Here is an 11,388-nt window from a genome sequence, read left to right on the forward strand (position 1 = left end):
GGTAGGCAGCATTTGTTCTTGTTTAGTCGTTTAGTCGTGTCCGCCTCTTCGTGACCCCCTGGACCAGAGCACGCCAGGCCCTCCTGTCTTCCACTGCCTCCCGCAGTTTGGTCAAACTCATGCTGGTAGCTTCGAGAACACTGTCCCACCATCTCGTCCTCTGTCGTCGCCTTCTCCTTGTGCCCTCCATCTTTCCCAACATCAGAGTCTTTTCCAGGGAGTCTTCTCTTCTCATGAGGTGGCCAAAGTCTTGGAGCCTCAGCTTCAGGATCTGTCCTTCCAGTGAGCACTCAGGGCTGATTTCCTTCAGAATGGATAGGTTTGATCTTCTTGCAGTCCATGGGACTCTCAAGAGTCTCCTCCAGCACCAGAATTCAAAAGCATCAATTCTTCGGTGAACAGCCTTCTTTATGGCAGGCAGCATAGTGCTCTCCAAATGTTGATAGACCAAAATTCCCATAATTGCTAAGAATTGGCCTTGCTGACTGGGGCTCATGAGAGTTCCACTTCAGCAACACCAGGAGGGTGCAGTGTCGGCGATCCCTGCTGCTGCAGCTGCACCACTAAGGTTTCTACTAGAGCAGCCAGTAGAGAGCAAGATAAACTGAGTGGCAGAGATGTATTAGATTAGATTATAGCAAATGTGGGCAACTTCTCCAGTGATCGGGGTGGGAGTTGCAGTTTGTTAAGGGCAGTAACGTGAAAGCAGAGCGGCCATTTTGCATGGAGAAGGTTCCCGGCTCAGTCACCAGTGTGTGCAGATCGGGCTGGGCATGATCTCTGCCTGAAAGCTGCTGCCAGTCCATGTAGTCCGTCCTGAGCTTGATGGGTCAATGGTCTGCCTCAATATAAGGTAGCTTCCTATGTACTACAGCAGGGTTTGGAGGGCCACAAGAGCCCTGCCCATGAATTCAAGAACCAGGGGAAATTCTAAAAGTCTTTGCTGAAAGGACATCAAAGCAGGGGCCAGGTGAACCTCTTTGGGAGATTATTCTGAAAGGTCAGGTGCCATGACTGAAAAGGCCCTGCCATACTTGAAAGAGCAGGAGTTCCCTGGGAAAGGGCTGCCCCTGCTAAAGATTCTAGTCAGTAGAGAAGCAAAAATAAGTGGGCCTTCTTCTGGTACCCTTTTCCCAAACCTTGAAACACTTGAAAGGCCAAATGGGATGCTCTGAATTGGGCCTGGAAGCAGTTCAAGAGCCAGTCTAGTTCACAGAGCACTAGCCTAATATGATCATACTGCCCAATCCTAGTTATCAGTCTTACTACATATTGCAGGAAGTGGCAGCAGGCTGCCCCCCGACCCCCGACCCCGTGAGCTAGCCTGTAGCTGTGGTTGCTTTGCTTTTTTCCAGCATTGTCATCTGATCACTAAAAATCAGCTTCAGAGACTTCTGACCTACAACCAGGTGAGAGACATCTTTGTGTTATATGTGGTGGTTTAGGATTTTGCCCTGTTTATTTCCTTTGTCTGGGATACCCCAGCCTAGGCTAGAGAAACCACTTTCAGGCAGTTAGGAGCAAAGTGTAGCTATAACATAGGATGACTGCGACTTCTACAAATCCTTTTTAAGGTTGCAGGTTTGTGCAACCTGAATTAGAAGCAAGTCCCAATTAAGTTGGAGGGTTGCCTTGGAATAAGTAGGACTGCTCTGCAGTTTCCCAGTTAGAGGGCTTTCCTAGCTCAGCACACGCTCCAGATGTTGTTGGACTCCCATCAGCCCCAGCATAGCTGCTGTCCAGCAATATCTAAAGGTCTAAGGTTTCCTGCTCTAGGTTTTGCATCTGTCTGGAAAATCTGCGTTGCTCACATGCTCTTATCAGCAGAGACTTCCATTAAGTCCAATTAAATTGCTGGTGCTTTTTGTTTTACATTTTTCTCTCCAAGGTTTGTGTGTTCATCATGTTGAGGACCTTTCTCCCACTTGGCATAAGGATCATTGGTATTTTGTGTTGAAACAGAGGCCTGATTGCTGCACCTTACGGTGGATTTAAACTCTGTGAGCGTAGTCATGCCTTAGCTCTTTGAGAAGGATGCTGCAAGGAAGGCAAGGGGGGGCAGCCTCAGACTTCCAACATATGCAAAACCATCATAAAACATTAAAAACTTCCCTAAAGGCTGTATAGTTACTTATCTCCTTGACACCTTTTGGCATCGCAGGGAACCAGTGAGAGCAGTCCGTCAAAAAATTACTTTTTAAAAACAATGCGTATTTTTATGTTGTGCAGGCACAAAAATATCTTGGGGAACATATAGAACTAGCCAAACTTTTAAAAACTCAATGAAATGTAAACTAAAAAAGAAAGTTACATTGGGGGCGCAAAAATCCTTTAGGAGACAAATAAATGCTTTCCCTTTTTATATTCTTTTGTTAGGATCACTTTCTCTTACCCCCCAGTATCCTGTCACCATCTTCTGTGCAGCTGCTGCTTTGGAGGACTAGAGAGGAAAGCGGGGTGGGGGTGGGAACTGAGTCGCTTCTTTTCCTAATTCTTGAAGTTAAGGTTTCCCCCATACACCTGTGAGAACAGGATGCTGTACTAGATGGGCCATTGGCCTGATCCAGCAGCCTCCTATTGTGTCCTTCTGTTGAATTCTTCACCGTCTTAACTTTTAATTTACAGACAAGCCAACTTGGCTGTGCCAAAGAATGTATCTACCTGACCTCCTCCCATTTTAGGTGAGACGGTGGACATTTCCCTGGATGTGTACATCAGCAAGGAAGAGAAGATTGAGGCTATCTTTGTCCTTCACCTTGACCGTGGCAAGGACTATTTCCTCACCATCAGTGGGAGCCAGTGGCGTAGGGTGGGTTGTCAGCACCCGGGGCAAGGCAAGTAATTTGCGCCCCCTAACCCATGGATTTGCGCCCCCAACCCGTGGATTTGCGCCCCCTATCCCGTGGATTTGCCCTAACCCCCAGATGTTGCGCCCGGTGCGGCCGGCCCCCCCTGCACCCCCCACGCTACGCCACTGGTGGGAGCTACCTACCAAGCTGCTTCGGGACCTCCTTGGAAGCCTTGTGCTGGATGTCTACCCTTCCCACTCTGCTTGCCTGCTTGAAAAACAGCTGCTCTTCCACTCAGAAATGTGGGGGCTGGGGGTCCTCCGCTGCATTCAGCTTCAGCTTCTGTAGCTGTGCATCCGCTTCCTGTGTGCTGTTCATGCCCTTTGTTTGCCTTGACTGAGTCATCCCAGGTTCTGGTCCTCCCACCTGCCCTTTCGCAGGGCCACTGAACCGTGTGCATTTCCCTGCCATCTGCCCAGATACTGTTCAGCCAACGGGCTGTTTCTTTCTCTTCTCAGGGCCTGTGCCATTAACACCCTTGGTTGTCTTTTGCTCTTGCCTTCCTCCTCTGATCTCAAGGAGAAGACAGCTTCCTAGAAAAGGTAACAGTTGGTTTGCTATCCTCTAGATGTTCTTGTAGCGGGCTCAAATCAGGTACAGGCAACGCCCCGTTTACACGGGGGTTGCGTTCCGAGGTACCGTGCGTTTAAATGAAATTGTGTATATTGGGGACAGCATTGGAAAAGCCTGCAAACACCCTCTAAACGTCCGGAAACCCTTTTGAAAGGCCTTTTGAAAACCAGCAGCACTTGCCAGCCTCTCTGCAAAACTCCTTGCTCCAACTCTCCACAGGCCTGAAAGGTCAGTGCCAAAGCTCCTGGGAGGGAGTCGAGATGCTGTTTCCATGCCGCTTTGCCGCTTTTGTGCTCTTGGGGGGGGACATTTTTGCCCCTTCAAGTGCCCCTTCCAGCTTTGCGGCAGTGTGCATGTGCCTCGAAGGCACGTAAATGGAGTTGCCCTTGTCAACGATCAGCAGCTGCTCCATGCAGTGGCAGCTAGTCCCTTAGGGCAAACCAGGCACTACCCCACCAACCTGACTTTCCTCTCAGGCAACCCGCACCTGCCTGCCTTCTGACTCAAATCCAGTCCAGGTGGTGGCTCTAGCTCTCTGCTTTGGTCTCTTCCCTAGTCTCAACATGGCCCTTGTAGAACTCGGCAGAGGAGAACGGAGACGAAACCAGAATTTGCCATCACTGCTTGTAACTGATTTTGCACTGCTCGACTCTGGGTCCGCTTGCGATTGGCAGCCCGGGAGGCAGAAAGCCCAGTCTCATGATGCAGGCGCCAGCCCCCTCTGGCCCCAAGAGCCAGTTTTCTCCTTGTCTCTGTGCTCAGCAACTGCTGCACAGACTATGCCACTCTGGCTTACTCTTACCACCTGAGCACTGGCATTTGGGAAGCGGTAGTGGCTGCTTTGGGGTGGCTCAGGGAAATGTCACTCCTCTCAAAATCAGATAGACTTGGGTGTATTATCCTAGCCACAAGGAGACAGTGGTGACTGTCAATTTGGACAGCTGTAGACATTTAGAATCATGGAGGATATGTTTATCAGTGGCTATTTCTTGCCACTATTATCACAAACCACATGCTTTTGATTACCAGTTTCTGGGGAACATTATGGACAAAGTGCTATTGTCCCCGTGTCCCTATGGACTCCCAAGGGCATGTGGTTGGCCATTGTGGGAACAAAATGCATTGCTCCCCCCTCCTCTCTTTCTCTTTCTCTTGAATGTGGTAGCTTGAGATAGAACTAACCACCCTGAACATTTCTGGAGAGGAAGATGGGAAGGAGGCCGGAGGCATGGTTCACCAGCTGCTGTGTGCTGCATTGCCCATACAAAGTCGTGGGCTGGGGCTCCAGCTGTTGCTCAGTTTCTACCACTGCCTCTGCAACGTGCTCTAGACAAGGGGTGGTGAACATGTGACCCCATCATCTCATCCTGCTGGCTGGGGCTGCAGCCCATCAACCTATGAAGGCCCATCCATGTTCTGTTGCTGTTTTTGTTACTTATTTCCTGCCCTTCACCCTAAGGTCCCAGGGCAGGTTCCAACAATTTAAATAAAATGTTAGAAGAAGAGAAGTTTGGATTTGATATCCCGCTTTATCACTACCCGAAGGAGTCTCAAAGCGGCTAACATTCTCCTTTACCTTCCTCCCCAACAAACACTCTGTGAGGCGAGTGGGGCTGAGAGACTTCAGAGAAGTGTGACTGGCCCAAGGTCACCCAGCAGCTGCATGTGGAGGAGCGGAGACGCGAACCCGGTTCCCCAGATTACGAGTCTATCGCTCTTAACCACTACACCACATTGGCTCTCTAGCCAAACCCCATGTCCACAGCTGCATATTTAGTAAGCTTTTGGGTGAACTGCACATCCGGAGTGGGAGGATTACTAGCTGCATATTAATAGGGGGAGGGGGAGCTTGGATTTGGGGTGCAAGCAATTTGTTTTTTGTTTCCCCACTCGAGATGCTTCCTGTGGCTAGGGCCGGGCGATATGTCAATATAGATATATTTTCAAATCAGCTTGAAGTCTAGATAGTGAGACTGGTTTCATAATTTCTGACCTGGCAATATATTGCGAATCATGATGTGTGTGTGTACTATGCAAAAAACACCATGTGGGGGGAAACTGTGAAGCCAGACAATGCCTCTACATAGCTCCATCTTATTTCAGACATTGTGATATATTGGTGTATTGCAATGTTTAGCTAGTGATATATCACCGTGTTGAAAGCCAGCTATTGCCCAGCCCTAGTTGTGGCCTCAGAGGGCAAGACTTGTCCACCCAGCTGGAGCAAGGAAAGAATGCATACAGGCACACATTCTGTCAGGCTCTCACGCCAGTCCCGCTTGTCATTGGACCTCCAGGAGAAGCAGTTTCTGGATATCGTACCCCAGGATGGTGATGACTCCACTGAGCGGCCAAGGAGATCTGGCTTTTGGTGGACCACCTCTTCAAGAATGCCTGCCACCAGGTGAGCTGAGGGGGACGGTACCATTGAAAGGATGGGTGTGGGCTGGAATCCAGTACCAGTTTTGGGGTGTGCAGGTTCCAAACGTCCCAATTGATTTATATCTTAGCTACCGACTCGCTCTTACAAGCTCCTGCTGTGAGTATAGTGGCACCTTGGTGGAGCGGCAGCGGGTGGGACATCCAGCATATACTATTCCTTAGAGCGGCTCAGAAGAACCCAAGTGTTCCCAACCATTGTCTGTCTACCCCTAGCAAAGCGGCTCTCTAAGACTGGCCACTAGAAGAAGCGGGGAATGATTTCACTCTCCCATTGCCCCAAATCAGGAGAAGGGTAGTAGGAATGCTACTGTGGAAAGCAGGCGGGATACAATTCTCAGCCCTTGTGCCAGCTCTCTTGGTGATGGGCTTCTCTCCATTGTGGCATTCCTCGACCTCACATTATGCACCCCAGGGCTGGATTGTTCTTCATGCTATCCAGGATGTACCTCATCCCTTCCGAATGCATGGGTGATACTCTGCTTCAGGAGGACCTCTTCCAGACCCCGGGCACGCAGGACGAGCTGCAGGAGAGAATTGAGTGCCTGGACACCAGCATTCCCGAGACGATCCGTATCCTCTTTGGGGGACATTGTTGGGGAGCAGGGCTGCTTGGTGGTTTTCTTTCGCTCTTGGCTTGAGTGGACCTCACTTTTATATACCTGGTGGCTTAGGTTCCTAGGCCAGCCCATCCTTAAGGCTCTGAGACACAGCAAACTGAAATGCCCACAGTCAAGTCCAGTCATGCATCCAAACAGCTTCACAGCTTTAACCCCCATTTGAAAACATCAGCCTGGCTAGATAGAGCAGAGGTGGGGAACCTTGACAGGCCCGCAGGCCCCACATCTAGCATCTTACGTGGTGTCAGGTGTGGAGACAAGTAAAGACATGGCTGCAAAGGAGTTTCAAGGGTGCGTTCAATTGTTCTTTGGCAAGCAGGGTTTCTTGACCGCACTTTTGGAGTTGACCACTAGTATTTGTTGTTTGGATTGAAACCATGCCTGCAGAAGGACATTTCCTCGGCAGATCAGCTTTGCAGGCAGCTTCGTCAAGAGGGGAGGTGTGGGATAATTACAGTGGGATGGCTCAGCTGGTAGAGCGTGACACTCTTAATCTCAGGGCTGCGGGTTCAAGGTCCACCTTGCGCCAAAAGGGGGAACTTGCAAGGTGGGCCCAGATGTATAAGGACCAAGCTTCTTGCTTTGGACCAGCCTGGGAAGGAGGCAGGCTGCAGGTAACAGGACAGAACACTTCCCTTGCCAGGCTGTCAATAGCTGGCAGTGACCACTCGGTGGCCGAAGCTCTGCTCATCTTTCTGGAGGCAGTGCCAGAACCGGTCCTTTGCTATGAACTCTATCAGCGCTGCCTTGAGTGCTCACATGACAGCCACCTCTGTCGCCAGGTCGGCCCCAGAGCCCCATCTCTTCCTGGCTGGTCTGTGGTGTGTACAGAAGCATAGAATCAGAAGGGATTTCCAAAGTCATCTAGTCCAAATGTTGCCGCGAGTAACAGGAAATCCACTAAAACATCCCTGAAAGCCAGTAAACCGGCACACTGGCAGGAGGGCTAGTCTGGTCTGGGAAGCCTTGTTAACTGCAGAGGTTGCTGATGTCTCCTTTGATAACCATCCCTCTCGGTTGTGGAGGGGGGTGGGGTGCGCACATGTTGCCTTTTTGCTTTCTGACCAGGACTTGTAACAATAGCCCACCTGTTTCAGTGAACCTTGCTTGAATTTCCAACCCAGGAAGCGGCCATATACTGGGCCATCTAGCTCAGTATTGTCGAAATTGACAAGCAGTGGCTCTCCAGGATTTCAGACAAGGGATGTTCCCTACCCTCCTGGGAGATGCTGGGGGTGGAGCCTGAGACTTTCTGCATGAAAAGCAGGTGGTTTACTGCAGAGCTATGGCCCTTCCCCCAAGATATCTCAGTTGGTAGAGCATAAGACTCTTCATCTCAGTGTCCTGAGTTCGAGTCCCACCTTAGGCATTGCAGGGGGTTCGATTAGTTAACCCTTGTGGTCCCTTCCGACTCTCCAGTTGTATTGTTCCCCAAAGTTCCCAGCAGAGTTCTAGTCCGGTTACCATTTTAAACATTCTTTTTTTTTATGCCAGGTCTAAACCTGCAAACATAACAAGTACACCGTGCTAGTGATCCATGCCCCTCCTCTAGCAAAGCTCTGCACTGAAACTCCAAACCGCCCCTCCCTGTCTTGCAGGTGATCTGCCAGTTGCCGCGGTCGCACCAGAATATGTTCCGCTTCGTGGTGGCTTTCCTACGGGAGCTGCTGAAATACTCTGAGAGCAACAACGTCAATGGCAACATGCTAGGTAAGGCCTGTCTGTCCTGGCTGGGAGCTGGCCTTCCTCCTGCTCCCGCCTCCTTTCATGCAAATGTTTTCGCTTCCCTGCAGCCACCCTCTTCGCCAGCCTCCTGCTACGGCCTCTGCCCAACGTTCTACCGAGTGCCATCGGCTTCCTCCTGGGCTTCCTGCTGGGGGCGGATGACTACGAAAGGTGCCAAGCGTGACTGGAGACGAAGTTGGGAGGGAAGAGGCAAGGCCCAGCCTCTGTTCTCTGGTGCCTGCCCTTCCCCTTGTGCCATCTTGCCATGTGCCAACTCCCTTCCCTGTGCTTCGCCCTTTCCACCTTTTCCTCTTGACTCCTGACACGGTTGCACACTTGGCTTTCCACATGGTTCCAGGGCATTGGCAGCAGGTTCAGGGTGCTTGGGGAGGGACCCTGTTGGAGGACAGTCATTCCCTGCCCATCCTACTACCACCACTGCTGCTCTCAGTCCCTGCGCAGTAGTCCACGCTCTCCCCTTCTGCTGCAGCTGAGCATGTGCTACTCTTGGTGGGTACCAGGCATAAGGATTCCTGGCCTGTCCTGGGATTGCAGGACCTCTTTCTCTGTCCCCCCAGCCTTGATGCTCATCAAGAAGGGGCAGGGCAGCCACTGTGGCCCATGTACGCCTTAGCCTGCTCTCTATAGTTCAGCTATCTGTCCCCATTCTGCCAAGTAGAGTTCTAGGGTGTTCATTCTTCATGAAACACTAAGCACTGCCTAAAGGGACCAGGGAGGAGGAGGGGGCGCAGGCTGGGCAGCAGGAGGGGAGCTGAGGCAGTGGGTACAGCTGGGTTGGGTTGGGCTCCCCACCCGACCCCAAGTTCTGCAACTTTGTCTTTCTGCTTTTCTGTCCTGGGTTCCTGTACTTGGTGCACACACACTCTTAATTTATTGGGAAGCGGTTGTTTCAAAATGAAAGATCCGTTGTGCAGAGATTGTTCTGGTGTTTGGAGGGGAGCTACACTTGCCTTGGCTGGTTTCTCCACTGCTCTGAAGCTCAGCCAGACTTTCCAAATGTAGCCGCCTTGGGCCCTCGCAGCACACATGAGGGAGAGGCTGTGGAGAGGGGGTGCTGCATGGGGCATCAGGTCGTGCAGATACCATGGAATCTGACTTCGCTCTTCACAACAAGGCTTGCAGGTGCAGAAAGAGGGCTACATTGCTTCCCCAAGGTGTTTCTCAATTGCTCTCCTTCCTCATACTGCTTGCAGCTTGCAAGTTTCAGCCCAGCAGCAGCTGGCTGCGAATTATTGCATAGACTCTTGAGGGGAGGTCTGCCCTCCCCTCTCCCCATTAAGCTTTGTCTCCAGGGCTCAGTGGTAGGAGGGAGAACAGAGGCAGAAAAAGAACTGGGCTTGGCTTGAGGGGGTTATGAGAGCATATGTGCACCTGGTGCCAAGGGATAAGGCTGCAGAACTGAGCAGAGCACACTTAAGAGCAGGAGGAGCTGAGCCCTGCTCCCGCCACCACCACCAACAGCAACTCCTAGATGTCCACTTGTTCTTCTCAAGGGAGTCCCCAAAAAGACCAAAGGAGACTGGAGCTCTGAGAGCAGCTATGGAGACTGCAGAGTCTGGATGGGAGCTCTTTTATTATTTATTTTCATTTGAAGTGGGATGGAGTGGAGGCTAGATGGATCACTTTGAGGGGGGGAAGCAGGCGGAGAGCAGTGGAACAGGATTGGGAACTTCCCCCTTCCCCACTGAAATAATCCAACTGGGCACCCTAGGAATTGGCAGGGCCAACCTGCGCATGAGGCGTTGCAAGGCCATTGGCTCAAGGGGGGGCAGATCAAGGTCCATAGAGCACCATGCTTGCAGCCATGCCACTATTGTGACCACGGTCAGGCCCTTGTGAGGGTTTTGCCAACACAACCTGCTCCTCTCCAGCCTCCTTTCCTACAGGAGAAGCAGAGGCAAGGCTCAGGGTGTTTCTAGTCTTCTGGGTTGGCGCCTCTGGCAATGGCGGAGCTCCTCCGATCGGGAGGAACTTGCTCCGTGGAAGGCAGGGTCTGATCGCCACGGCGAAGGCGGAGACCCTCTGAAATCACATGCGGGAGAAGCTTGTGAACTTGGGATTCGGCTGGCACCTTCAGCGCCTCCCCTACTCGCGGGGAAACCCTGTTTTGGGGATCCGGAGCGATGTGGGGTGAGTGGCGCGGTGCTTCGAATTGACTGCTTCTTTCATGGAGTGAAGCCGCATTGCTGTTGCCGGAGAGCGCTGACTTTTTCCTGTGGACAATTGGATTTTAAACAACTACCCGTGAGTAGAATGGAAAATTGGATCTTTAAATATCTTAATTTGGCATCGAAACGGGGAAGGTCTTAAACAGGAAGTCCGCCTTCCCCTTTTGTAAATAGATTGAAGCAAAGACGTTATAAGCTAAAGTCTTTGAAAGCTTTTGGCAAAGGATTAAATTTCCATCGGTTAAAACTACAAAACCCCCCTTGGAAGCAGGAGAAGAGGGGGGAAATTTTGGACTTAGCGAGCCTGCAGGAGAGAGTGAAAAACCAAATTACCACTGCTCCAAACCTGGAAAAGGGCTGCCAGAAAGAGTGAAGTTTTGGGAGAGTCCATTGACTGCGAACAGAACATTTTTGACAGCTAGTTATATAAGAGAAAGATACTGTTTCCATTGTCCTCTTCTGCGTTTAAAAAGGAGGGAAAGTAACTGGAAATTGAAACTATTTTTATGGCTTGAATTGTGTTCGAAAGGATTGATACAAGTGGAGACTGTTTCCCTCTAGAGGGAGTCTTTGAAACTGTCACAGGAGTGCAACTGGGGAATCACCAGCTGCAAGATAAGTAATCGTGAGAACCAGAGATTGACCTTGGACCATTCAAAATGTTGACAGGAGAAGCCATTGTGACGGTATTATGTAAGATAAGCTACTCACTGGAACAGCTTGATAAGAAGACGGATGACATGTCTTTTAAAATTGACAACTTGGATCAAAAAGTGACTAATTGGAGACAAAAAGTGAGCACCAATACAGAAATAATTCAGGACTTGGTACAAGAATCTACTTTGGCAGGACAAATTGTGGAGGAGAAAGAGAAAGCTGTGGTTGTTGAGCCTAAAGTAATACAAGCGGGATCCTCAGCCTTACAGAAGCAAATTGAGGATTACAAGTTGAGGCCTTCTATGATTGAATCTAGAAAAAGCCAGATTTTGAGGA

The 11,388-nt window shown here is 50.6% G+C and overlaps 1 protein-coding gene across 1 annotated transcript in view; it reads left to right on the forward strand.

Moving 5' to 3' along the window:
* LOC310753763 (inositol polyphosphate 5-phosphatase OCRL-like) overlaps positions 1–8,390 on the forward strand; it is a gene marked incomplete at both ends in the record, with an annotated part of 441,592 nt that extends 433,202 nt beyond the window's left edge. The window contains 1 exon segment of the mRNA XM_083595106.1: positions 8,275–8,390. Coding sequence (XP_083451232.1) covers positions 8,275–8,390 — 116 coding nt within the window.
* Between the last annotated feature and the right edge of the window lie 2,998 nt (positions 8,391–11,388).

Source organism: Podarcis filfolensis (assembly GCF_964270895.1).
Source record: "Podarcis filfolensis genome assembly, chromosome: W".
Classification (NCBI taxonomy): Eukaryota; Metazoa; Chordata; class Lepidosauria; order Squamata; family Lacertidae; genus Podarcis; species Podarcis filfolensis.